This window comes from Pimephales promelas, chromosome 19 (assembly GCF_988280905.1).
Source record: "Pimephales promelas chromosome 19, fPimPro1.hap1.1, whole genome shotgun sequence".
Lineage (NCBI taxonomy): Eukaryota > Metazoa > Chordata > Actinopteri > Cypriniformes > Leuciscidae > Pimephales > Pimephales promelas.
In genome coordinates this window covers 20923248-20949881 of record NC_142787.1, presented here as the reverse complement: position 1 = coordinate 20949881, position 26634 = coordinate 20923248, and the positions used below count along the sequence as shown (strand labels likewise).

The following is a 26634-nucleotide window of genomic DNA, read 5'->3' as shown; positions in this document are numbered from 1 at the left end:
GTTCGTAGTCTAGATACAGCTTCTCAGCATCGGCTTTACAACAGAATATAGACACAGATAAACATAAGGAAGATAGTAATAAAAGACAACTTACATGTGCACTTTGTTCTGCCTGTCCTTTGAAAATAGATGGGACGGCCATATCTTTCGGACGTAGTACCGTCTTTCTGCGCCCATATTCCATTTTTTACGAAGTAACGTTAGCCCTCTGGGGCAAAATGCTCTTCGCAAACACAAAACTGTTTTATTTTGTAGAGAGGCGTTGATGTACAGATCTCCAGAGCAGCTAGCCATTTATTTCCCAGTTCCACATTCGATGGAATTCTGTGAAACATTACATTCGTGTATGTTCTTAGTTTATTCTCACAAACTTTTACGCAGGTAATAGGCCTATTTCACAAAAATGGCCGTCGAGACCGGAAGTAGGGTAAATTTTTTTCCGGTGACAGCGCTAGCACAGTTGCAGTTTACCCTACTTCCGGTCTCGGTCGCCTATGTTTGTTATAACTTCTCAAAATAAATTCTCCTAAAGCGAAGACACTCGGTGCAGGTCATGCCGGTATGTTCTTCTTCTTCTGTTTTTTGACGCGTTGAACGCCGGTATGTTTTGTCGTGGGATTTCATGTGTTGCGTGATATCTATGCGCTCAAGCAGCAGTGCTTCGCCTTAGCAGTGCTTCGTCTGTGCTTCCCCCTAATATAGTCCCAAGTCAATATCTGCCTAGGATATCGCCTAGTGTTAATATGCATCGCTATTTGTATTCGTTGTGAATACGCAGGCCACAAGAAGTAATTACCTGGGTTTCACTTTTACTCAGGACATGCTAGCTGGCAACAAAGGATTCCATTCATTGTGCTAAGCTAAGCTAGCGCCGACCCTGTCAAACTAAAACAATGCATGCACTGAGACAAAAATGCATTTGCACACATATCTAAATGTAGGAAAGGATGTGAATAAGCCCCATTTCAAAACACGGTGTCAGTTGACTGCCTAAAGATGGTGTACAACAGCATCTACTCATATAGCAACTTATTTTATAAGGCATATTCCAAACAATTCCGCTTTTGCAAATCCTTCTGTACCTGAAATATAAACATGAAGATTATTTCCCAGTTTTACTTCTTATACAATAAAGAACCAAAACCCCAAAAAAGGTTTCCAGAGTGTTTTTCAAAGACCGATTTAAGCAACAACTAATAAATAACAACACTTTGTTTAAAAGTAAAGAGTTTATGTACTTTAAAGTCATGAGAAAGATGACCCTAAGAGAAGGGGACAATCACACATGAAAAATATATGATGTGCACAAAAACAGTGCAAACAAAAACATTCAATATTAAAATGCACATAAAAGTGAGCTGGTAATAACAACATGTGGTATTCAATATATATGAGTTTAAAGACAGAACAAAGATATATATAGACTTGTGACTGATACAGGATGAAAATACAAATATTTGAGAAATTCCATCCTCTGATATTTGAAGCAGCAAATACTAATTACGAACACAAACATTGAACTCTATAGCCTTAATTTGTTTTCAGCGGCAGACCGACATTATAAAAAAATATGATATTACATGCATGAAAATGTCTGGCAGATAAAATATTTTTAAAATCAAGTGATAAAATATTAATGTGAAAATCTCTAATCAACCAACATCATGTAAACCTGTAAATATTGATTCAGTAATTGAAATGGATATGGCTTAAGGCTTTTATACATTAAAAAGTCAGCGATAATAAAGGTTTGAGAAAGCGAGGAGAAACTGGTTTAGGCACAATAAGCATCGCTGTCATCTGATACTATCCAAATATCCCTATAGAAGGTTTGTTTTCCATTTGGCAACCAAGCAGGTTAGTTACACATGCTTTGAAACACAAGCACATGCACCCATATGACCAGGAGATGTTCCATAAACTATCAACCGAAAAAACCAAACCACACACTGCAATAATCAATGTCTAAAAGATCAGACAGCTCTGGCCTCTGTATCACTGTAACAACCACATTTTTTGGTATGAAAAAAAAACATTTTTTGTTTTTGTTGAGGGGCATAAATTATTTGAAATTAGTTTATTATTTAATAAATATTTTTTAGAATTTCATATTCTTTAGCTGTATCAGATTTCCTTCAGATAAAGTTTTTTACAAGGAAAATCTACAGATCATACATCAAAAAACAGCTGTGAGTGTGTATGTGGCATATGCACAGTGGGGTCCAAAAGTCTGATCCAAAACATCCAAAGCCATGTTGAACAACTGACAGTCACATGTGTACCAATTTGCACATTTGATTACTGACCAAAAAAGTTTTTCTTCTATTTAATAATACTTTTTTATTAGTTTTGGGGTTTTCCAAAATCCTAAAATGTTCAGGGCTTTAAAGGGTGCACCAAGAGACTTCTGAGAAACTACTGAAAGTGGATGGGACTGAGCGCCACAACTTATAGCCAATCAGCAGTAGGGGGCGTGTCAACTCATGATGGGAGAGGAGAGAGAGCCAGAGGGAGTTTTGAAGAAAGACTGTGGAAAGAGAAATGGCTGAGATGGCAAAAGAGACAAGGTCAGAGGAATATCACTGGAAGAATAAAGCTTTATGGACGCAGAGGCTGCGTTGTGTAACATGAGTAACATTGGTTTTGGTAGGTTTCACAGAACCAAGATATGCTATTGTAACAGTTTTGAGTGTCAGTTTGTCTGGAGCTGGTGGTGAGTGACTAACAATGGACTTGTCTTGAGTAATATATAATTATGTTCAGTGTTTGTTCTTCTTTTTCATATTCAATTTATTTTTCAAGAAGCATTATTTTGCTTCAGCTAAGAAACATCCACTTTTGTATTGCGTGTTCGTGCATTTTAGGGGTGGGGCAATGAAAAAAATGTTTGGTTTGATATCAACAGTGTTTCTCAGAAATCGCTTACTAATAGCTTTTAATAGCTTTTCAATGTGGTCTCAGACTTCACGATCCCGCTGCCCATTTTACTCACATGAGTGGATATTATGTAAGGCCAGTCTGTTCATTTCTGCATGGATGCATCTGTTTGTGTGCGTAGCTGGCTTTATGTGGCTCTTAGTTCAGTGCTTCAGGAAGGACTGCATCATGTCAATGGGCAGAGGGAAAATGATGGTGGAGTTCTTCTCGGCTGCGATGGTGTTGAGGGTTTGAAGGTAGCGCAGCTGCAAAGCTGAGGGAGACTCTGCGATCACCAGAGATGCCTCCTTCAGTGCCCGTGACGCATTCATTTCTCCCTCTGCGGCTATCACCTACAGAGAGCAAAAGAGGCGGTGTGAGAGAAAAATAAGTGCGTCTTGATTTTTGCAAACCACATATACCACACTAAAATTCCACCCCTCAAACCAGTTTCAAATAGACACGCACTCTTCTTTGCCCTTTATGGCAGTGCTCTTTTAATCACCTCAACTGCTTTTACTTTGTGACCCAGATTGTACATTGGACATCAAGTGATGACCTGATTCAGCACCCAAATTATTTGGCAAAAAATAGGAATCTTAATGTCAATACATTAATTTGATCACAAAATTTATAGGTCGAACAAGATGTAGAATTCAAATAAAAATAGGACAAATATTTACAATTACTAAAATGATATAGATTTTATACGCACAAATTTTGTCTCTTAATGGTTTCACGAAGCAATTTGTGATCAGAACAAACAATGCTTGTTTGTTGCAATGCAAGTAAACCTGTATTTAATACTAGGTCATTTTTGTCTTGCATCATTTTTGAGGATCTGGCTAATATTTCTGTCTAAATATATTTCTACGAAAAATGACAGATGAATTTGTGCCAAAATAGGGTGAGTTGAGAACCACCGCTGTACATTACTTCATATAAAAGTGTCTGCTATACATCTCCAAGCAGAGAGGTACCGTTTACAAACTAGGACAGTGGTTTCCCACTTCTAGCTGTGTGGTTGGTGTAGGCAGGGGGACTGATTTGAAGAAAACAACATACTTGTATCTGAACTAAGCACTGAAGAGAAATTGTGCACCAAAAATAAACTCATTAACTTCCTTTCCCATGTTCTTTTGAGAGCATGTGTACATTTTTAAGCGGCGCAACTTCTATCGCACATAGAAGAGGTTAACCGAGCTTACAGCTGGAAATGCCAAAATACAGACTCTCACATAAATCAACAGATAAATTAGTGGAAACAGGAAAGGAGTTGTCAGTTCCGGATTTCTGTGAGACTATTGCGGTGATCTTGCCTCAGAACAGTGAACGTTTACATTCAGCTCCCACACAGTCAAATAATAATTTGGTCTACAGTATGTACATGAAAGGACAATTAATATGTGTTCGCCAGCAAAATCCATCCGTTATCCTAGAGTATATTTTGTGTATGTGGGTGCGTGGTGTTACATCCAGAGCTGTAAGGGATTGTTGTTGTGACCAGTAATTTAATAATCAATGGCCTGTTATGATTGGATGGAGAGTATTTAAACTGTAACCATCATCAGAGCTGTGTTGGTCACACTCCATTTCAGTAGGTGACGGTAATGCACATTAAAAGGTGTTTGCCAACCGCCATTAAAAAAGAAGAATAAAAGAATAGGCATATGTCAAAATGAAGACCGGAAGTCGTCTTTTAGTAGGGATGCGGCTTTTCCAGTTAGCTTTTTACAATGGTGGAGTCCGATAGATATCGCTGGACCAAATCTCTCCGCAACCTGCCTGAAGTCACATATGACGATGTGGTTCAGATGGTAAATGAAAACCATCAAGTGGGAAAGCGTGAAACCTGAGGTATGGCTGTCTACATCCTGATGCAGAGCAACCCGGTACACTACAACAACAGCCACGGGTGGCTCTAGCCACTCGCCAGTAAGGTAAAAGTTTCTATGGAAACAGCGAATTGGACCAATCAGCAGATGTTGCTGCTATGCTTAGGATTGTGGGTAGTGTAGTTTTGTTTTTCAGAAGATCGTGGATAAAACATGTTTTTCTTTAAACAAGGTTGATTTCATACGAACTTATAGCTTCAACAGTTGTAAATCAGTAGCTTCAACAGTAAATCCTTATCGAGAAATACTGTTGACCGGAAGTTCTGTATCCCTATTCCCTACTCATGTTACCTTCGCTCTAGCCTCTCTGGATGCTTCAGCTTCGGCAGCCATGGCCCTCTGGAGCTGCTGGGGCAGTTTCACATCCTTAATCTCCACACGTTCCACTTTAATACCCCAGTCATCTGTGGCATCATCTAGCGTGGACTGAGGAAAAAAACAACTTCTCAGAGATTCCTTAAAGCTTCATGCTTCTCAAGATTATGAGCGCTGTGCCTGCCATTAAGAATGTTTACCATATTTTTTTTTAAAGGATGTCAGATGAAAGCGAACAACAGGCCATGTGCAAACTGAGGAAGGCGCTAGCAGTGAGTCGAGTTGGATATGTCAGCATCTCAGCTGAGCTACAATGACTGCACTGCCTGAAAACATGCAATGTCTAGTTGATTCAATTGAACTATCCGTCATAATTTACTCACATACATGTCATGTCATTCCAAACCCGTAAGACTTTAGTTCATCTTCGGAAGAAAGAATGATGAAATCTGAGAGCTTTTTATCCCTCCATAGATGCAACAACCACTTTGACGCTTCAAGTAAAACTAATATCCATATGTATTTAGAGGTTTAGTCCAAATTTTCTGAAGAGACAAAAAAATCACTTTATACAGTATGCTGAACAGATTTAATTTAGGCTTTTATTCACATTAACATTCATCAACTCCCATCAGTTATGGTAAATGAAAGCTCAAGGATGTTCGCTTGGTGAACACCAATGAGGTTCATTCTCGTGTGACGCAGCACAATTGAACTTCAGCATGAGCTTTGTTCTTGAGAGTCAAGCAGGTTTGGTTGAGCTTCTGTGAATGTTCACTGACCAATGTTTAATAAATTAAATCTGTTCATCATATAAAAGCAATCGTGTCTCTCAAAAATTGGAAGAAACCTCTAAATTCATTCAAGTGTCAAAGTAGTTGTTGTGTAGCTGTAAATGGAGGGACAGAAATCGCTCAGATTTCATTAAATATCTTAACTTGTATTCTGAAGATGATGATGTCTTATAGGTTTGGAACAATATGAGGGTGAGTAATTGATGACATAATTTTCATTTTTGTGTGAACTATTCCTTCAAGCTTCGATTTTTATTTTGGGTTATCTATTACTTTAAAAAAACATTACTCTTGTTTTTACAAAGTTTGTATGTGTTTAGTGTGATACCTGCATACTATGGGCGATTTCTTCACGGTCAGACAGGATCTCTGCCAGGTTTTTTGTACCCAGCACATTCCTCAGGGTGGTCTGTGCCAACAGACGAGTGGCCGCATCAGCGTTGGTGATGTTGGCCACTGCCAGTGTTGCGTTTTGAACACGGTAGTAGACTACACCATCTACACTCACCGTCACTGAGTCCTTTGTCAGAACCTATGAGGAAACACACAGGGTATTCATCAGGGTGATATTCAGCAAAACACAAGAAAAACAACTACACTAAAATCTTTATTATATTATACAAATATCAATAAAACGCTATACTACTAGTTTAAAGTTAGGGATGATTAAGATTTGTTTTTAATGTTTTTGAAAGATGTGCATTTCAAAATAATACTTCAATTTAAAATTAGAATATATTTTAAAATGTAATTAAAGCTATTTTTTTTAGCATCATTACTCCTAAATTCAGAGTCACATGGTCATTCAAAAATGATTCTAATATGCTGACGTGTTGCTCAGATAGATTTCTTAGCATTATTAATGTTGAACACAGTTGTGCTGTTTAATATTTTTCTGGAAACTGTGATATACTCCCAAAAGTTTAGGGTAAGTAAGATGAAAAGAAATTAATAATTTAATTCAGCAAGGAAATATTAAACTACTCAGAAGTGAAAGTAAAGACATTCATAATGCAAAAAAATATTCCTATTTCAAATAAATGCAGTTCTTTTGAACTTTCTATTCATCATCAAGTCCTGAAACAAATTTATAACAGTATCAAAAATTCAGCTTTGCCATTACAGGAATACTAACATTAAAATAGAAATAATTTATTTTAAAAATATCAAAAATCAGATAAATGCAGCTTTGGTGAGCACAAGAGACTTCTTTTAAAAACATAAATATTATTTATAACGTTTGACTGTTAGCGTATATGACAAATGTCTTTAAAAGATTTTAATATTTGTCATTTAAATACAGTATGTGATTTTTTGCAGAACAAGCTCTGCAAAAAAATATGTCAAGTACCTGCACACTAAATTGTGTAGCAAAAGTATTAATATGTTTACAAAAATTACACACTTCTCCTTCCAATTGATACTTTTCATGGGTTTAAACAAAGGCTGAAGTTAAAGATTCGTGTTTGTGCATGTGGTCTCACCTCCTGAGGGGGGATATCAAAAGTGATGGTGCGCATATCCACATTGATAAAGCTGTCAGTGCACGGCAAGATGAAGAAAAGACCTGTGTGAGACAACACACCAATACAGCTAAATATTTGAGGAACATAGCAGCAGCAGACACAAATAATAATCAGTAACTCCTCTCCTAGTAACACAGACGTGCTCCGCAATAGGTTCACAACTGGCAATCTACCAAATACCACTCTCCCCACCAACTGGACTCAGCTGACAGCCTTCACGTGTTTAATGAATGATTGCACTAGCATCTGCTTTAATTATTTACAGTAAAGAACAGTAACATCAGTTTATACGATTTGATTTTCTGAACATACACTACATTTCTATACATATATAAATAGTGCTTAACAAAATGTTTTTATGTTTTACTTTTACTTTTCCACATTCTCTGTTGTTATTGACTTCTAAATAGATTCTAGTTTTGCTTTTGATGAAACTTTTGTGCTATCTATCTTTAAATCCACAAAATCCCAAATTTGTAGACCCCCAACCAATGAAAGCTTCCCTAAACTAACAGTATTGATGATTACCAAAATCATTTTTTATGTTTCTGTAATGGTTCATCCAGCAGTGTGTGTAAACTCTTTAGTCACAATTGGCCAAGTCAAAGTCCAGACTTGAATCCTATTGAACAAATTTTGGATTAAGTGGATTCAAAGATAGATAGCATAAAAAGTTTCATCAAATGTCTTTGAGAACAACTACAATCTATTTGGAAGTCAATAACAACAGAGAATGAAGTACAAAACAAAAATGCCAGCAAAAATGCAATCATCATTCGAATACGCTGTATGAATTTCTAAAAAAAAAAAAATCATACTAGTGTGCGTGTGTTTGTGAGTGCTGCTTTTGGCATTGAGTAGCTGCCATGTGATTGGCTGATTAGATATTTGTGTTAACATGCAGTTGAACAGTGCACTTATAGTATAGTTAGAAACATTATTTTAAAAACTTTTAAATAGCTAAAAAAACAATATGAACAGTTTGACAGTATGTACCGATGAAGACAAGTACGTAGGTCTGCGTGTGTGGTGTGCGTGTTTGTGCTGGTGCTTTAGTGATACTTAATGTGTTTAATTTGTCATCCCTGCAGTTTAGAATCTAAAATGGGAGGTTTTCCAAAGAGTCATCAGGGTTTGTTAGTCTTTTCAGAGGTTTGTATAACCTACTGTGTAAAATTCCAGACACATACCACCCTAAATACAGCCATGGAGGAGGAGCCACTGCAAATTGTTTACAGACCCCAGCTAGCAGCCTCAAAAGAGAAGAGAACCAAGAAATCAAGCTTACTTTTCAAGACTAAAGTATAGCATAAAGGACATCTAGCCACAGGAATTTATTGTCCAAAAAAGAACTACTGAAAAGTTAATGATAAAAAAGTTGAGTTCACAATGGGCATAAAAGAGAGATAAAGTAGGTGGACTAAATCTAATAACAGACACTACCCTCATAAGTTCATTCCTGAAGGGAAAGCCCTGGGGTTTCATTTTCCAAAACACAGCACGGACAAATATATACCAGAGACTCCAACAACGATCACAGCCATAGTGTCATTAACTTTAACTTAAAGAGATTTAAATATCCTAAAGGAAATCTCAGTGCTTGCTAAAGTAGTTAAAGAATAGTTTTGCTTTAGGTAAGCTTAGGTTTTACGTAAATTATATTTTGAATCAGAACTTTTTTTCCTGTTGCCCATGCACAGGATTCAACATTCTACCGCCATTTTTACATTTAAGAACCATCACAATTCAATATGCAAATAAACACAAGAAAGAAGACCGATTGCAACCACAGTATGCAAGTATTTCAATGAAGTCATCATTGTTGGTTACACTTTGAATGGAAACATTCTAACAATGTAAGGGATAGTTTACCCAATAATTCAAATTATTTTGTGAGGTACCATTGACTTCCATAGTATTTTGGTTCCATTCTGTTTGGCTACAAACATTCTTCAAAATATCTTAACTAAAAACTAATTTATACAGGTTATGAACAAATGAAAGAATTTTCATTTTTGGTTGAACTATTTCTTTCATGGGACGTTTTCAAATTTTAATCGGAAATTTCTTCGAAAATAGCATATCTAAGGGTACGTTGACATTAGTGAAATTTTGGTGAGATTTCACATGGAAAAAAGGTCCAATGTCTAATTTGAATAGTGTAGCAACGTGTGAAGCACAGCTCACACAGAAGTCACTTTAAAAAAAAGCAGATTTCTTGTCTTGAGAGAGAGATGACACTTTAAAAAAAAAAGCTGTTTTCATCAAAAACCTTAATTTCTTTTCATCTGAAGAAAGAATGACATGGATATCTCGGATGACATGGTAGTGAGTAATTATCAGCAAAAATAAACTACTCCTTTAATCATACCCCATAAGTAAACTTAACAAGTCATAGTTCATAGTTAGTTAATACTGAGAATTGGGACCTAAACTAAAATGTGACCAAATTTCGTAGAGCAATGGTAAATGTCCATATGTTAAATGGTCTGAGCTGAATGAATTTGCTGACATTTTTAAGCAAAAGAATAAGGTAAAGAAAAGAAAAAGAAGAAGAAGAGAATGGTTGACGTCAATTATCAATACAGCGCAGTCTTGCAAGTACTTTAGCTTAAGTTACTAAACATCCAGTCGCCAATATCAACCTCCATGAAAATCCTATAATCACAGTGGTGACCACGATGCTGCGTGGAACCTGATCCAGAATTCTCACATGAGGCATCATGGCAGCAGGCTCACAAACAAAACGGTTGGTTATCAGACATCTGGTCAAGTGACTTTTATGATTTAGAAGGCTAGAGTGCAGTACTATGTGTGTGGTGTGACTAACCTAAAATTACAACCTTAGATTTTTAGCAGCTTTTCATATAGCTTTACTATCCAAGCAAGATCACTATACAAGATAGGATCATCATGTGCTGCTAAAATAAAATCTTGATTTAAAACGTGATGCTATCCAGGTAATATGATCTTTTACAGATGTCTCAGAAAAGTATACATGCTTATTGGGTTAGATGCCTATTTCTTGAATGTAATATATTTTTCTATTACATTTGCTCATGATTGAACAAGGTAAAATGATTGAATGTGCATTTTTGTGTATAGTCCAGCATTTCGTCCTCAACTGAATTACCCTGACACTGAAAAAAGCAGAAGCAGAAATGCAGGTCAGCAGAAATGCAAAACATTTCACCTCTGTCTTTCTACAGCACAAGAGTGTTTTTGCCTTGTGACAAGCAGGGATTGTGGTAGATGGCCACAGCGCAAATGCAAACAACATTTAACCACACACACACAACAACAAAAACAACACAAGTGTGATCACTGATTAAGTGTGAACACTTAAAGCAGCAGCACTGATTAAATCAGAATGATCAAATGATATAGATTTTTTCCTTTACCTGGTCCTTTGGCTCCTCCTCGTAAAATGCGTCCAAGGCGAAAGATTATTGCCCTTTCATATTCCTTCACTATCTGTAGGAACAAGTATAAAGTATTTTTATCTCATAAAAAGAGCTAAATTACAGCAGTTTATACAGTGGAAGGTAAAACAGGCTCTAATTACATAATGTAGATGTTACATGGCAACCTTTAGCATGCTTTCTTCATCTCTCTTTTAAAAGATTTTTTATTGCACTGACGAAGGGACATTTCTAGCTAATGGATCATTTGTCGAGTTGTGCTTGTGAATAACTAGATTTTTTTAAGGTATGCACAACTCATAGATATTATATTAGCTGACAGTAAATTTTACATTTATTGGTATCATTTTAAATATCGGATTTATGTATCAGTCAGTGCAATTTAACAAAACAATTTTGATACAGATACAGAAAAGGCTGTGGCTTCTGGTGGGCCATCTCTACTTGGGAGTGAACGCACTTGACAACAAGCCGTATGACATCAGACTAATTAAAGGACCACCGCTAAGTACCTTAATGCACATCCATATGGAAAGAGGCAGGGTCAGCAACGTGAGCAGAATGGAGAAAATCACCAGGATCCATCCACACAAGCCGATGTCACTGTCTGTGTTCTCCAAGGCTGAAAGGGAAAACAAGCATGACTATGCATAAACTTGCATTATTTTACTATACTATAAAAAGGGTTCAAATTCACACACAATTGTGCATTACCCTAACATACCTCAGAAAACTGATGGATTACATGAGTTCAAACATGCAAAAACAATATTTTAGCTTCAAGCTGAAGTGCATGCATTAGAGTGGTAGTTTACATAAAGGGACTTCTGCAGCACATTACCCACATTCAAGGAGTAGTTCACTTTTAAAAGAACTTTTGCTGATAATTTACTCACCCCCATGTCATCCAAGATGTCCATGTCTTTCTTTATTCAGTCGAATAGAAATAAAGTTTTTTGATGAAAACATTCCAGGATTTTCTCCATATAATGGACTTCATTGGGAACCAAACGGTTCAAGGTCCAAACGAGAGTTTCAGTGCAGCTTCATGGCTTTAAATGACACCAAACGATGAATAAGGGTCTTATCTAGCGAAATGATCGGTCATTTCAAGAATAAATAAAAAAAAGTCTAAGTTTTATAAGCACAAATGCTCGCCTTGCTCTGTTCTGTGATGCGCGTTTGTGACTCTCCTGTTCGAACTTGTTCATCAAGATGAATGAATCTTTTTTCAAGTCATTTCGCTCATTGAATGAATCAAATGTCTCGCTAGATAAGACCCTTATTCATCATATGGTGTCGTTTAAAGCAGCACTGAAACTATCCTTCATTGGTTCCCAATGAAGTCCATTATATGGAAAAAAAATCCTGGAATGTTTTCATCAAAAACCTTAATTTCTTTTCGACTGAACTGAAGAAAGAAAGACATGGACATCTTGTATGACATGGGGGTGAGTAAATTATCAGCTCACCTATTATAATTAAAAAGTGAACTACTTTAAGAACATCTTCATAGCCATTCTACCCACAATGAAAAAATCAAGAAACACATTGCAAATGAATGCTTCTCTGCAGTTAAACTTCCAAATTTCACCTACCTGGAGTATCATCAATTGTGTAACACCATCGATCTATAGAGAAATGTAACTGTAAGGCTACTGTATGTGTGGCCTAAGCTAAGGCTATTAGTCTACAAGCCAATTTGCCCTAATAAGGGCTAAGACATGTCTTTGAGCAGACGCAAATACATCCAGAGCAAATTACATTTACTGATGGGACAGTCAGAGCAAAGTAAGATTGAGTGCTATAGAGGATATGATTATTGAGCAAGACAGTGATCACAGTTATTGTAGAATGATTAAATCATCTACTTTGTACTGACCTCACAATCTTTGCATTACACTCTAGAGATCGTTGACCACAAGCCACATGATCTGAACTTCTGAACTGAATCTTAAACTCCATGCATTTTGACAGGGTGTTCAACACACATAATCGGAATAATTATAGAAGCAATACAGATGCATAAGGCCTATTGTTTTATTTTACTACTTTTATTATACCACATCATAACATACTATACCAAACTATACTGCATACAATAATCACACCATACTATAGTATGCTAACGTTACATTTTTCATTACTATACCTTTATTTTGAGAGGGCCTGACAATAAAATCAGGGCCTGACAAAAATAAAACAAAACATCAGGTCATCATTGTTGTGATGAAAACAGAATTTCTTGGTGGACTGCTACGGGACACATTTTTATGTTGCTGGGGTATGATGACCACCTGTTGTTGCCCAGTTTGGCACAAAAAAGAGGTACGCGGCACGCCCATGCTGCACTAAGTTACCAATAATAACAGACCTTGAAGAAAAAGAAGGGGAAGCATGGACGTACGTACTACCGATGTTTATCTATTTTTTTTTTTTTTTCATTTCGGTTAACGTGAATTGAAAGCAAGGCGTATCCAATGCAAAGCACACAACGATGCAAAGACCTGATATTAAATATAATATGGATTCAATATACTAGTCTAACGTTACCTATTTGTCGATCCCTCCTTTCTTTCTCTCTCATTGCAGCTGTTTCTCTGCTATTTTCCATTGTAGGAGATATCTTTGAATTATTCAGGGTTGATATGGAATAGATCGTCAAAACCCTTCCAGAAGGAGATCGCTTCTCAGTAGTGGTTTTCTCCACGGGACATGTCGGACTCTACGTGCGTTTAAGCTCCCCTCTCCCCCCTCCCCTTTGAATGTAAGAGAGTTGGAATGGAGTGGGGGTTGGACCATTTTACAGTCTAAGGTTGGGGGGTTGGAACAGAGGGTTGGACAGTTGGACTGGAGTAGGGGTGGGTCCGGGTGGGTGGGTTACTGTTGTCTGTCTGTGACCTCAAAACGGAAGTGGGTAGAATTCTAACGCCAGTTCAGTTGCGATGTTGTAAAAAAATGGCATTAATTTTCTCCATGGGGAAATGGATTTTAAAAGATACATTATAACCTTTTAAGACAAACTTTTAAACGTTGTTAATCGCGGATGTATGTCATTTTTATATAATAACCGGCCGCATTAAACAGCGAAATTCCAAGTCAAAACAAAACAAAACAAAAACTACATAACCCACAATTCTGCAGTTAAATCTCCACCAATCAGAGAATCGAAACCTTGAACTCGCGCCAACAGAACTCATCGTCCTCCCACACCATGTAGCCTTGATAAATTATGTGATATGGCAGTTTAAAACACACTTGAGTTGAATGTAGGGATGGATTTCCTTTTGAAATTAAAACCAGGCTCAACGTGTTGGAAGCATTAAGTTGGAAGTGATGTTTAGGCTATTAAATAATTTTCTCTGGTAACGAAAATGACTTTCTGAGCCCCATTGCGCCCCCTGGAGGAGGATCCATTGGCAAATGTTGTAAAGTGATGTGTTGCATACTACTTTAATTCCTATTATTTTATGCCCATTAATTCGAGAATCAATTCGGTAGAGACGGTGACAGATGAAAAGTTAAGTGCAAAAATAGCTAGTACAGAGATGTACAGGCCTACGTGTAATAGGGCAATAATACAACGGTAGAGAGGAGATTAAGTTAAGTTGTGTGGGAAGCTCTCATTTAGGCTACTCATAGTCATAATAATGTTGCAATATGAACCAATTGTTCTTGAAGATAAGCTTTTCATTTGGGCGTTGTTTAGGAAAACCACATACTGTTTTAATCCTTAAAAGGATGACCATGAAAAGCAACTTGAAGGAGTTGTACGGGCCAAATTTACCACATAATTTTTTTTGCATTTTGCTTCAGTGTTCATCTGTTTGTTGAAAAAAGTTTTTTTTCTGCTCACAAAGGATGTATTTTATCGATCAATTAATATTGTGAATTATTACAATTTAAAATGACTGTTTTCTATTTTCATATATATTATATGTGATGGCAAAGCTGAATCTCTCCAGTCTTCATTGCCACACATGATTGATATTGATTAATCAATATCTCATATTATCATTTCATGGCACACATGGGTGTGCATACAAAGTGCACATTTATTTTCATAACTTTGTGATTTTTCTTCAATATATTATTTTCAGAACATTTCATTGTTCCAAATTTTGATATATATGAAAACATGACCAAAGCATAAAGATTTGCCCTGAGATACACATAGAATAGAAACTCATTTGTATGGCCATTATTTTATTAAAAATCTTTTGATTCTATATTATATAGAGAATTAAAATCCCTACATGTACATGCATGTTGCCACATATATTCAAGATGAGCATTCCACACTTGCTCTTTCTGTTTTGATGGAAAAAAAAACACTTCTGAAACAGAAATGAGTGTTAATCTGTTCTCAAGTACAATGTGTGTTGTGCCAGTTAATAAATATCCCCTTTTAAACCACACTCAATATTAATGCAGGGCTTTGAGGAGATGAAGGACTGTGTGTGGACGAGTCATGTTCTCATGGTCAAAGTGACCGGAGGTTACAGTCATTCCTCTCACGCCCTTCGTTTTCTGGGCGTCAATCCAGACAGCCCCTCTCACCATTGCTGTCGATCCTAGAGGTGCGATTATCCTGAGAAAGTAAGGGGAACGGATGCGCTGCTCGCTGGAGTGGTCTGGGACTCCATGGCGGCTAATCCTCTTTTAATTAGGCTAAGGAGAGAGGATATGGGACCCCCCTGGCTTAGTCACAGCACATTGACAAAGCACCAAGCTGGGAGAAGTGCACATCACTGACTGCTAGCAGCCTGTTAGGGCCTTACGCTGCTTTCTCATGTGTGAAAAAAATGCTCTTCCCTCACCAGCGGCTACCTCGGATTTGACCTTTTCCTTCAGAGCTAAAGATTTTTCTTGAGCTCCATGTAGCCACGGAGGATGAGTTACAAAACACGCCTGATGCATTACTGCTCTCGGTTTCTCACTTGAGCTCTCCTTTCCTCTTTCTTCCTCAGTAAATCGCACATTCTCTCATGCGATCCTCTCTGTTTTTGCCCACATTAATGATTGCTGACAGAACCTCTCCAAGGTTCTGAGGTCTATAAAAGTGTGCGGATCAATTGTGGTGCATATAAAAAAAATATAAAAAGCCTGCTGGCTTCTGAACACAGTTCGATGGAGTGGAGACAACAGTTGCATAATGCTGAAGAACACTTTAGATGTCACACTGTTCCTATATAAAATCCCATTTTTTTAAGTGCTTTTTTTAAATGTTTTTTTTTTTTTCAGGAATGGGGAATATTATTCCATAGACAGTCAGGCCCATGATGGTGAAGCACACTCTGAATAGACCCATTCGCAAATGGAAAACCAGCTAAACTTACATGAAAGAAAGCAAACTAGTATCTCTGTTGGATTTGGAATTGGTAATTTGACTTTATCTCTTAAGGACTGAAGGATAAGCAACACTCGCCCTGGATGGGCCTATCAGAACCCAGGAACTCAGTCAACCACTGTTATTTCTTTCCATATCTTTACTGGAGTATGTTTGTGTGTGGTCTGTACAAAGAGAAATAACAATAAGTAAATACAGACTTCAGATCCAATTATCTAACAATCCAATACAATAAACAATGATACAATCTGTGCGGAATATAACTTGCAATAAGAGTTAAATACAATAGTGCCACGATTAGCAATATTAGCATCAGAATAGGCCATTTAACTATAATCGCCATCAACTCAACCCTATACTTGCAATTTACTACCAACATATTAAATAAAGAAAACAATCTATTTCAACATAAAATATGACAGCAGTATGATGATCAACGATGGCATAATTCGACGGCAGATATGAATATGATCATGCATGTAACGATCGTTAGAGAGGCACCATAGAACACTCGAATTTAGTTTCAATAGCTTCAACAAACAACACTTATAAGATTACAATATGAACTTTCTCCTAAGTCTATAATGACAAGAATTAACTCACTTTATAGGATGCACGCACACATATAACACTCCAACTTGGATCAGCTCGCATTTCTTCCTCACAGGAACACTTTGCGTCATCAATTAAACGGGCAACGAGTCTTAAAGCGGCAATGTCTTAAAGGGGCAACATCTTAAAGGGGCAACACACGCAAACCAGTTTGTACAGCCGCCCCCAAATTGTGTTCAATTTGACATTCAAGATGGTTGCGTGTTAGTTACCAATGCTGCAGGGGGTGTGTCGGGCTCTTCCATATCTTCTGGGATGGGGGGTAATGCCACCAGTCGAGCCACGGGTCTAGTATAAACCTTCCCTTGAACTTGTATGTCCACTGATCTCACTTGCGAGTCTTGGCTGGGGTGCACTTGAACAACTCTTCCAATAGGCCAATGTGCTCTGGACTGTTGAGGATCCACTATCATGACTATCGTGCCCATGGTTATATTAGGGTAGGTGCGGTGCCATTTCTGTCTGACCTGCAGGTTCGGAAGGTAATGGCGGATGAAGGAGGACCAGAAGTGGTCAGCAAGCACCTGGGAGTGCCTCCACCGACGACGACTTAAGCCTTCTTCTTTAGGGTATATGACCGCAGGCAGGGAGTTATCTAGCCGCCCCATGAGAAGAAGGTTGGGCGTTACCGGATCAGGATCAGCCACATTAGAAGATACATACCCAAGGGGTTTTGAATTAAGGATGTTCTCCACTTCAACTAACACAGTCCTGAGTACTTCTTCTGAGACAGTTTGTGCTCCAATGGTCGCAGATAGTGCCAATTTAATGGATTTTATCTCCCTCTCCCAAACTCCCCCAAAGTGTGGTGCTGCAGGAGGATTGAAATGGAATGCAATCTTCAATGGTGCAAGTCTTTGCTGAAGCTCAGGTGACATACTCTGAAATGCTTCCCAGAGTTCCCTTTCCCCACCTCGGAAATTTGTTCCTTGGTCTGACAGTAATTCTACTGGGGAGCCTCTACGTGCAATAAACCTCCGAAGTGACATCAGAAAGGAATCAGTGTCCAAACTGTACAGAAGGTCTATATGTACAGCCCGGGTGGTAAGACATTTGTAGAGGATTCCCCACCTCTTTTCTACTCGTCGACCAATCTTTACAAGAAAGGGACCAAAGCAATCCATCCCAGTTGAATGAAAGGCTGGCTTGTGGAGACGCAAGCGTGCTAAAGGAAGGTCTGCCATTTTGGGAATTGTAGGTTTGGCTCTCAGACGTTGGCATTTTATACAGGCATGTTGTAAGCTGCGGATAGCTGCTCTTCCTCTTAGGACCCAGAATTGTCGTCTTATTTCTGCAAATACCCGATCAGGGCCTGGATGACAGAGTCTTTCATCATAATCCTGGAGGAGTAACTTCACAGCTGGATGTCTAGATTCTAAGACAATGGGATGTTTAAGGGCAGGATCTAATGTTTCAGCACGTCTTAGCCTACCACCAACCCGTATTAGATTGGTAGACGGGTCATACTCTGCAGCTAGGGTGAGTAAGCGGCTATTATGTTGAAGAGCCTTGCCTGCTTTCAGTCGTTGTAATTCCTCCGGAAAACTCTCATTTTGCACCTTCTGGAGGATGCATGTCTCTGCTGCTTGATACATGCTTGCTGTAGGTTCTCCTGACTGTCCAGCCGCCCCATGTAGCTCCTGTGCAGTAGCCTTTACTAATTCTGCCCATGTCCTGTACTTATTTCCAGTTGGTTCCTCTACAGCTACGACTCCACAGAATGCAGATTTCTTAAGCTCAGATTTGTCAATCTCAGGGCGCTCTGTAGGGTTTGTGGGCCAGCTTTCAGGTGGAAGGAGCAGGAATGGGGGCCCTTGGCTCCATCTGTTAGGCTTGGCAAGTTCTTTCAGAGTCTTTCCCCTTGTGAGGTCATCTGCAGGATTCTGACTTGAATTCACATATCGCCAGGCAGTGAAGTTGGTGAGCTCGTGGATTTCTGCCACTCTTGTCCCAACGAAGACTTTAAAATGGCAGGACTCTGATTGAATCCAGGACAGCACAGTGGTGGAGTCTGTCCAAAGGACTGTGTGGCGAAGTGGCAAAGTTAACTCTTTCTCCAACAGGTTTGCCAACTGAGCACCGATTACAGCAGCACAGAGCTCCAAACGAGGCATTGACAGGACTCTTTTTGGCGCTACCCTAGAACGTGCCAGTATGAATGACAAATGGATCTTACCAAGCTGATCTTCGGTGCGCAGGTAAGTGACTGCTCCATATGAACTCTCTGAGGCATCACTAAACACATGAAGGTCATGAACAGATCTGGTCTGATCTACTGAAGTTGGTACATATGCCCTTGGGAAACTGATCTTGTGAAGAAACTGAAGTTCACCTTCCCATTCGTTCCAGCTCTGGACTAAAGTCTGGGGAAGTTGGGTGTCATCCCAGCTGTGCTGCTTGCTCCAAAGTTGTTGGACCAGAACTTTAGCCCTGGTAGTAAATGGAAGGATATATCCCAAGGGGTCGTACTGACTTGCTAAAACTTTATAAATAATCCTCATTGTGGGAGCGCCATGGTTTATGGGACGGTGACGGTAAGTCAGTACATCTACAGGGCAATTCCAGCTAAGACCCAACGTGGACTCCTGGACATCTGTCCTTTCATGAGCTAGCCAGAGTTCCAGACCATCCGATCTGGCTTCACGTGGAAGATGGTGAATGACAGATGGCACATTGCTGGCCCATTGTCTCAACTCGAAGCCTCCTTCAGCTAACAGATCCCTCAACTTGTCAACTAATTGCTTAGCCTCCTCTGGTGATGACAAACTCTGCAAGCAATTGTCAACGTAAAAGCACCGTTCGATTGAGAACCTCACATCTTCGTTAGGTTGGCTATGTTCTCTCACGTGCTGTTGTAAAGCGAACGTAGCACAACAGGGGCTGCATGTTGTGCCAAATGGCAGAACCTGCCATTCAAAGACATCAGGTGGACCTTTTTCCTTTGAGTCACGCCAGACAAACCGAAGAAGTGGTCCATCTTCTGGAAGAAGGCGGACCTGATGAAACATGCCCCGGATGTCTGCACTGATGGCCACTGCATGTTCACGGAATCTGAGCAAGACCCCAAGAAGTGATGAACCCAAGGTGGGGCCAGCGAGGAGTGAATCATTTAAACTGAGGCCACTGAACTGAAAGGAGCAATCAAACACCACACGATTTTTCCCATTGTGGCACACCATATGGTGTGGGATGAACCAGGATTCACCATCACTTTCCATTTCTTCTGGAAGGAGCTTTCTGATGGCTCCGGACTGAACCAATTTCTGGATCTCTAAGGAATAAGCTTCAGCTTGTGGCGGGTTTTTGGCAAGTTTCCTCTCAGTACTTCGTAGACGTGGCATGACAGCTTCCATAGTAGCATGAAGATATGGCATGTCACACTTACGCAACAAGGGTGTTGCATAGCGACGTATTCCATCCACCTCTACACGAACTGTCTTGCTTTCCAGTAACTCAATGGCCCTTTGGTCCTGCTTGGATCTTGTGTACTCTCTTTCCTTCTGAAATGGCAAAACATCAACTTGCCACAGCTTTTCAACATTCTTGAACAGTTCTGTAGTGCTGAGAGGAATGGATATGTGGAGACACTGTTTTGGCTCAAGTCTCTGCTCCAACAGGCTGGTAGGGCCCTGGAGTGTCCATCCTAATTTGGTTCTTATTGCAGCTGGACCCCCAGGTGGACCAAGTCTTACTGGCTCAATTGGTGAGATTATGTGTGTTTGATCTGCACCAACAAGGACAAGAGGTTTCGCCCTTTCAAAACACTGCAGTGGTAGTCCAACCAAGTGTTTGTATTGCTTCTGCAGCTTTGGAATGGGGTAAGAATGATCAACGAGGTCAAGCTGTGGGGCAGTAAAGGCTCTGGATATGAGATATCGCTTCTTCGGATTGGAGTATGGAGAAATGGAGAATGAGACTGAAGCTCCATCAAGGGTTTGCACATCATGACGGATGGTTCTCAGAGCTAAGCTTTCTTGTGTCCCTCTTAAGCCAAGCTTCTGTGCTGCCTCTGGCAGGAGCATCGTACGCTCAGAACCATCATCAAGGATTGCGAATGTGTCCAGTGTGCAGTTGCCATGGTGTAAGAACACTCTGACAATTTTGAGTAAAACCTTATTACTGCTGACTGGTTTGTTCAGGTACAACATTTGTGTCGCTGAGCTGACTAGGCAAGCCTCTGTTTTGGATACCCTTATGACAGGCCTCTCGTTTACCTCATGGAGGATTCGCAGATGCTTTCTCTGACAAAGCGGACATGGTTTCTTTAGACCACAGTGGATAGCCTGATGAGCAAGGCCACAACGCCAGCATCTCCTATTAGCACGTATCCACTCTGAGAGCTGATCTCTGGTGAGGTTTGGAATTTTGGGGCATTGACTGAATGCATGATCAGAGCTCTGACAGTAAGAACAATATACTGAGGGCCTACTCTTAGCTTTCTCATCAGCCTTATCAGAAGAATATGTAGCATTTGCTACCTCAGCACTGTTCCCAGACCCAGTCAGAACAGTGGCAGTGGTTCGGCGTGACCATGGAGCTACCCGAGACTCTCGTTTGGGTCGGCTTTCTCCTCTTGCTGACTGATCATCATAGCTTTGGCACCAAGATTCATATTTTAGCCAGTCGGCCAGATCCATCAATGAGTATGTCACCCCAGGCCGGTGTAACATGTGGCGGCGAAAATCAGCCCGTCTTTCAGGTGGCAGCTTACTGAGGAGGCGTGCAACATGCGACCCACACTGCAACTCAATGCTACCCGCCTGGCCCAATGTCTTTAGAAGACCAACTAAAGACTGCACTTGAAGGGAGAACTTTTCAAAGGCTGAGGGGTCATTGCGGCTTATATCAGGAGAATCAAGAATAGTAGCAATCCTTTTTAATGCTACCTGGTGGGGCTGACCAAACCGTTCATTGAGGGCCATCATGGTGTCTCTGTAAGGTGTAGGGGAGTGCAAGAAGGAGTCTGCTATTAGACATGCATCGTCCAATTTCAGATGGTCAACCAGGACTTGATATTTGAACATTTCAGTACTGTCAGGTGGCAAGAGGTTGTCTAAGGCCATTTTTAATCGAGCAAACTCACTTGGATCTTTGTTGCGGAAGAATGGAATGGTGGGGCATGGTCCTTTGTAATATTTCTCAGTCAGCTCCATAGATGCCATGGAAGGTGCCATATTATAGGATGCCATTCTGTGATGTTCAGAATTTGGACGTGTGAATGATTCCCATGGGTGGTCATAAACATACTGAGGACTTGTCGTTTGGGGAGGGTATTGACCATACCTCAGATGCTCATCATACTGACTTGGATGGTGAAAATCCATAGACTTCTCCATTGAAGTGAGTCGGGAACTGAAAGTTGGTGTTGCCCTTGTACTGCTGTAAAGCCTTTGCTTGTTGTGTTTATTCATAGCTTCGGGCTCTTCATACGTGATTGGTGGAGGAGGCTCTGGCCAGTCTTCATCACTCAAATGCTCGGCATGGTGAAATTTAACTGATGGACGATTAGACTGGGTCTTAGGAGTAGATAAGGGCCTTTGGAGACTACAAGCTCTGTTTAAAAGCTCAATCAACTCATCTTTGGCCGTCTCAAATCGTTCAAGGTCAGCTTTAATGGCCTGCTGTGTTTCATGGAGTCTAGCATTCTCCTCTGAGATCCTTTGCAACTTTATAGAGCTAGCAGTTGACTGATCACTCTGGTATCCATCACCATGTGGAAGGGACTCTGCATTGGATTCAAACTGTAGCTGTCGATTCAGATATTGTGGTAATGACTGGCGAGAAGAGGTAGAAATTCGCTGCTGTAGAGGGTTTGGGAGGTCATGATGCTCAGTCAGCCTCGGAGGGCCAGAAAAGCCGGTAAACTGGGCTCTTTGAGGTTTCGCTGTAGATACTCTAATACGTGATGGAGAGTAATCATCATCATCAGACGACTCCACTGCTGTTTCTCTTATACTCACTGGTAAAGCTGATCTATGAAAACGTGGGAAATCCACCTCATAATCTTGTAAATAGGCTGGACGGCGCTTTGGACGAACCGATGGGTTTACTGGTGTAGAACTGGCTGACATCTCAATCCAGGGAAGTGTCTCCGGCTCGAAGGACCATTTGTTGGATTTGGAATTGGTAATTTGACTTTATCTCTTAAGGACTGAAGGATAAGCAACACTCGCCCTGGATGGGCCTATCAGAACCCAGGAACTCAGTCAACCACTGTTATTTCTTTCCATATCTTTACTGGAGTATGTTTGTGTGTGGTCTGTACAAAGAGAAATAACAATAAGTAAATACAGACTTCAGATCCAATTATCTAACAATCCAATACAATAAACAATGATACAATCTGTGCGGAATATAACTTGCAATAAGAGTTAAATACAATAGTGCCACGATTAGCAATATTAGCATCAGAATAGGCCATTTAACTATAATCGCCATCAACTCAACCCTATACTTGCAATTTACTACCAACATATTAAATAAAGAAAACAATCTATTTCAACATAAAATATGACAGCAGTATGATGATCAACGATGGCATAATTCGACGGCAGATATGAATATGATCATGCATGTAACGATCGTTAGAGAGGCACCATAGAACACTCGAATTTAGTTTCAATAGCTTCAACAAACAACACTTATAAGATTACAATATGAACTTTCTCCTAAGTCTATAATGACAAGAATTAACTCACTTTATAGGATGCACGCACACATATAACACTCCAACTTGGATCAGCTCGCATTTCTTCCTCACAGGAACACTTTGCGTCATCAATTAAACGGGCAACGAGTCTTAAAGCGGCAATGTCTTAAAGGGGCAACATCTTAAAGGGGCAACACACGCAAACCAGTTTGTACAATCTCAGTGCAATTTCGCTTTTAACACACAAGAGGGAGGTATTACTCCTCAAACAAATGAGACATTTTTAACTTGTGTTTATGGCACTGTATAAGTTGTACAGATAAGTGGTGTGCAATTATTGGGATTTCCTAATTACTCAAATCTGTGGCTCTCAGTATAGTTATGTCATATTTAGATGTTCCTGTATGTTTGACTGTAGTTAAACTAAAAGGAAAGTGCTAAAAATGAACGTAAGCAAAATGGCTCAGATGGGCCTATATGTTGGTTATATTAGAAAAGGATATTTGGGGTTGGTAAAAGTTGTATAAAGTTTTTGATAGAATTCTCCAACGCTCACCAAGACTTCAAATTCTAAATTATTAGAATTGTAAATAACTTTGTCATGTGTTCTAGTTCTGTTTACAGTGAGCATATGGCTTGTCATGTGTTTCCTTTGTGCCATGTGCTCTCCTGTCTATTGTCCCTCATCTGATTATTGGTAAATTTGTCCCACCTGTCCTTCTCGTTACCATCCTTTGTCTTTTCCCCTATTTCACCTCCCTTTGTTTGTAGTCCTGTGCTGGTTCGTTTGTCCAAGTTCCTTGTGTTTCCTGATTTTGCTTGTTACCATTCTTGTTTTCTCCCACAAGGGAGTTTCATTTGTAGTTTTGTGTTTGGTTGTTTCCTTAATAAATACTACCCATTGTACTTGAGTGCTCACACCTTTAATCTACCCATTCCGTGACATAACTGCTTTATATTTTAATATTTTTTAAATATAATTTATTCCTGTGATGCAAAGCTGAATTTTCAGCATGATCAGTGTCACATAATCATTCAGAAATCTTTGTAATATGCTGATTTGCTGCTCAAGAAACATTTATTATTATTATCATTATCAATGTTGAAAGCAGTCGTGCTGCTTAATAATTGTGGGAAACCGTGATACTTTTTTCCCCTAAATTCTTTGATGAATAGAAAGTTCTGCAGCATTTCTTTGAAATTAAAAAAAATTATAAAATATTTGTCACATTTGATTAAATTAATGCTGCTTGCTTTCTTTGAAAAAAGTGTATGTATGTATATATATATATATATATATATATATATATTTATATTTATATATATACATATGTGTGTGTGTGTGTGTGTGTTTCTAATATTATAACAATTATATATATTTGAATAATATAGGTTTTATTTAATAAGGATTTTAAATTAGATTTTACCTTTTTAACAGTAACCAACAAAAAAAATGAAAAGGGGAAACAGGGCAGCATTTATCATAGCAGTTTAAACAATGATTCAACTTTATCCTTTTATTAATTTGCCTACTATTCCATTTAGTCTTTTTTCATGATTTTTCTGACGAATGTACCATAATGTCAAGATAAATGCATCCTTTCTAGGTATCATCTGAACTGCCCCACACAAAATGTGTGCTGTCTGAATTTCGGCCCAACACATTGAAAAATATTGCACAAATCTAGAGTCTCCGTTGACACAGGTCAGATTTTTCTATTTATAATTCCAGTTATCTGGATGTGTGCATGGTGCTGGTTGAGGTTTTTTCTAAGGCAGAAGGATCCGTTTGTATCAGATCCCGCAAGTAGCACGGTAAAAAAAATAAAAATAAAAAAAATCACACTCTACACCCTGACCCGTCTCTTCCAGTGAAATGAGTTCTCTGTCAGTTGCAGAAGATCTAGGGCCCACACAGCTGTTCTCCCTTGAGCTGGCATAGATGAAACATAAAAGCAGAGCCTATATGAAAAATGCACAGAGCTGTAAAAGACAATACTCTCATCAGGCTCAATACCATGCTGCTGTTGAAAAAAAAAGAAAGGAAGAAAGGATAGAGAAAGAGAGAGAGGGACCTGGCTGCCCCGAATAGATCCTCTTTTCAATGCAATGGGTTTGACGGCAGGTCTGGATGAATGCCTGTGCAAACATTTACACACGGTGCACCATCCACGATTGCATTACAAAGATTGATAGTTCAGTCACTATCTTACTGACTGCTGTTTTATTGGCCTGTGTGAAATCAAACGCAGCCTTGATACCGGAGATTCAGTGAAGAGGAGGAATTGTGCACTGGGGACAGCCAAACTTACAATAAAGGACGTAAAAGGACATCTTCCACAATGAGAGGACTGGAAAAACACTGATGGCTTCACTTTTTCATTCAGTGTTGGTATTATTATTATTTGGTATTATGAAACAGTTGTGCTGCTTAATATTTATTTTATAACGTGATACATTTTTCAGGATTCTTTGATTAATAAAAATACAAAATAAAAAAGGAGATTTTTTTTTTTTTTTAATTTTGTAACAATGTACACTACTGTTCAAATGTTTGGGGTTGGTATTTATTATTATTTATTTTTTTATTAAGAAATTAATACTTTTAGTCATTAGTACTTGTGTTAAGTCGATAGAAAGTGATAGTAAATATTTATATTGTTTGAAAAGCTATATGTTTAGAATAAATTCTGTTTTCTTAATTTTCATTTTTTCATAAATAAGTGCTGAAAAAAGTATCACAGGTTCCAAAAAAATGCACTGTTTCCAGCATTGATAATAACTGAGTATCAAATCAACACATTAGAATGATTTCTGAAGGATCATGTTACACTGAAGACTGTGGGTGTGTGTGAGAATATGCTAACTTCATTACTATGTAGATAAGCAGTATGCAAAAAAAAAAATCTATATGACTAACTGTTCTACTAACTGTGCAATCGATGGATACTTTACAACCCAATTAGACTATGAGAGAGGAGTTGTCATCTTTAGATGTAGTTATTCCCCCAGGCTTGAAAATAACTCTGATTTCTTTGTTTTGTATGTATACAAGTAGCATGGAAGGGTGTTTATATACTTTTTATTCTGTTATATACAGTTCTCATGTCACATACTCACTCAAAGCTCTTTAAAGTTTATGATTCAAAAAAAAA

At 38.9% G+C, this 26634-nt stretch overlaps 2 protein-coding genes across 5 annotated transcripts; both read right to left on the bottom strand.

Moving 5' to 3' along the window:
- Window positions 1-1210: 1210 nt before the first annotated feature.
- Window positions 1211-13649, bottom strand: stom (stomatin). Of its 2 annotated transcripts, XM_039688263.2 has the most exons (8): window positions 13422-13649; window positions 12467-12499; window positions 11381-11490; window positions 10848-10920; window positions 7405-7487; window positions 6249-6452; window positions 5103-5237; window positions 1211-3269 (listed from the first exon to the last, which is right to left on the bottom strand). In XM_039688263.2, exons 1-8 carry the CDS (start codon window positions 13480-13482, stop codon window positions 3081-3083), a joined length of 888 nt encoding a protein of 295 aa, XP_039544197.1. In that variant the 5' UTR covers window positions 13483-13649; the 3' UTR covers window positions 1211-3080. The 2 variants fall into 2 exon arrangements, with proteins under 2 accessions (XP_039544197.1, XP_039544198.1); XM_039688264.2 differs by lacking the exon at window positions 12467-12499 and having other exon boundaries at window positions 13422-13648.
- A 2587-nt stretch (window positions 13650-16236) lies between these two features.
- On the bottom strand, window positions 16237-23687 carry LOC120480511 (uncharacterized). Of its 3 annotated transcripts, XR_016147641.1 has the most exons (3): window positions 23529-23687; window positions 16822-23089; window positions 16237-16382 (listed from the first exon to the last, which is right to left on the bottom strand). XR_016147641.1 is itself a non-coding variant. In XM_089123620.1 (2 exons), exon 2 carries the CDS (start codon window positions 22899-22901, stop codon window positions 17019-17021), a length of 5883 nt encoding a protein of 1960 aa, XP_088979746.1. In that variant the 5' UTR covers window positions 22902-23089; window positions 23529-23687; the 3' UTR covers window positions 16237-17018. The 3 variants fall into 3 exon arrangements, 1 of the variants encoding a protein (XP_088979746.1); XR_016147642.1 differs by having other exon boundaries at window positions 16822-23687; XM_089123620.1 differs by having other exon boundaries at window positions 16237-23089.
- Between the last annotated feature and the right edge of the window lie 2947 nt (window positions 23688-26634).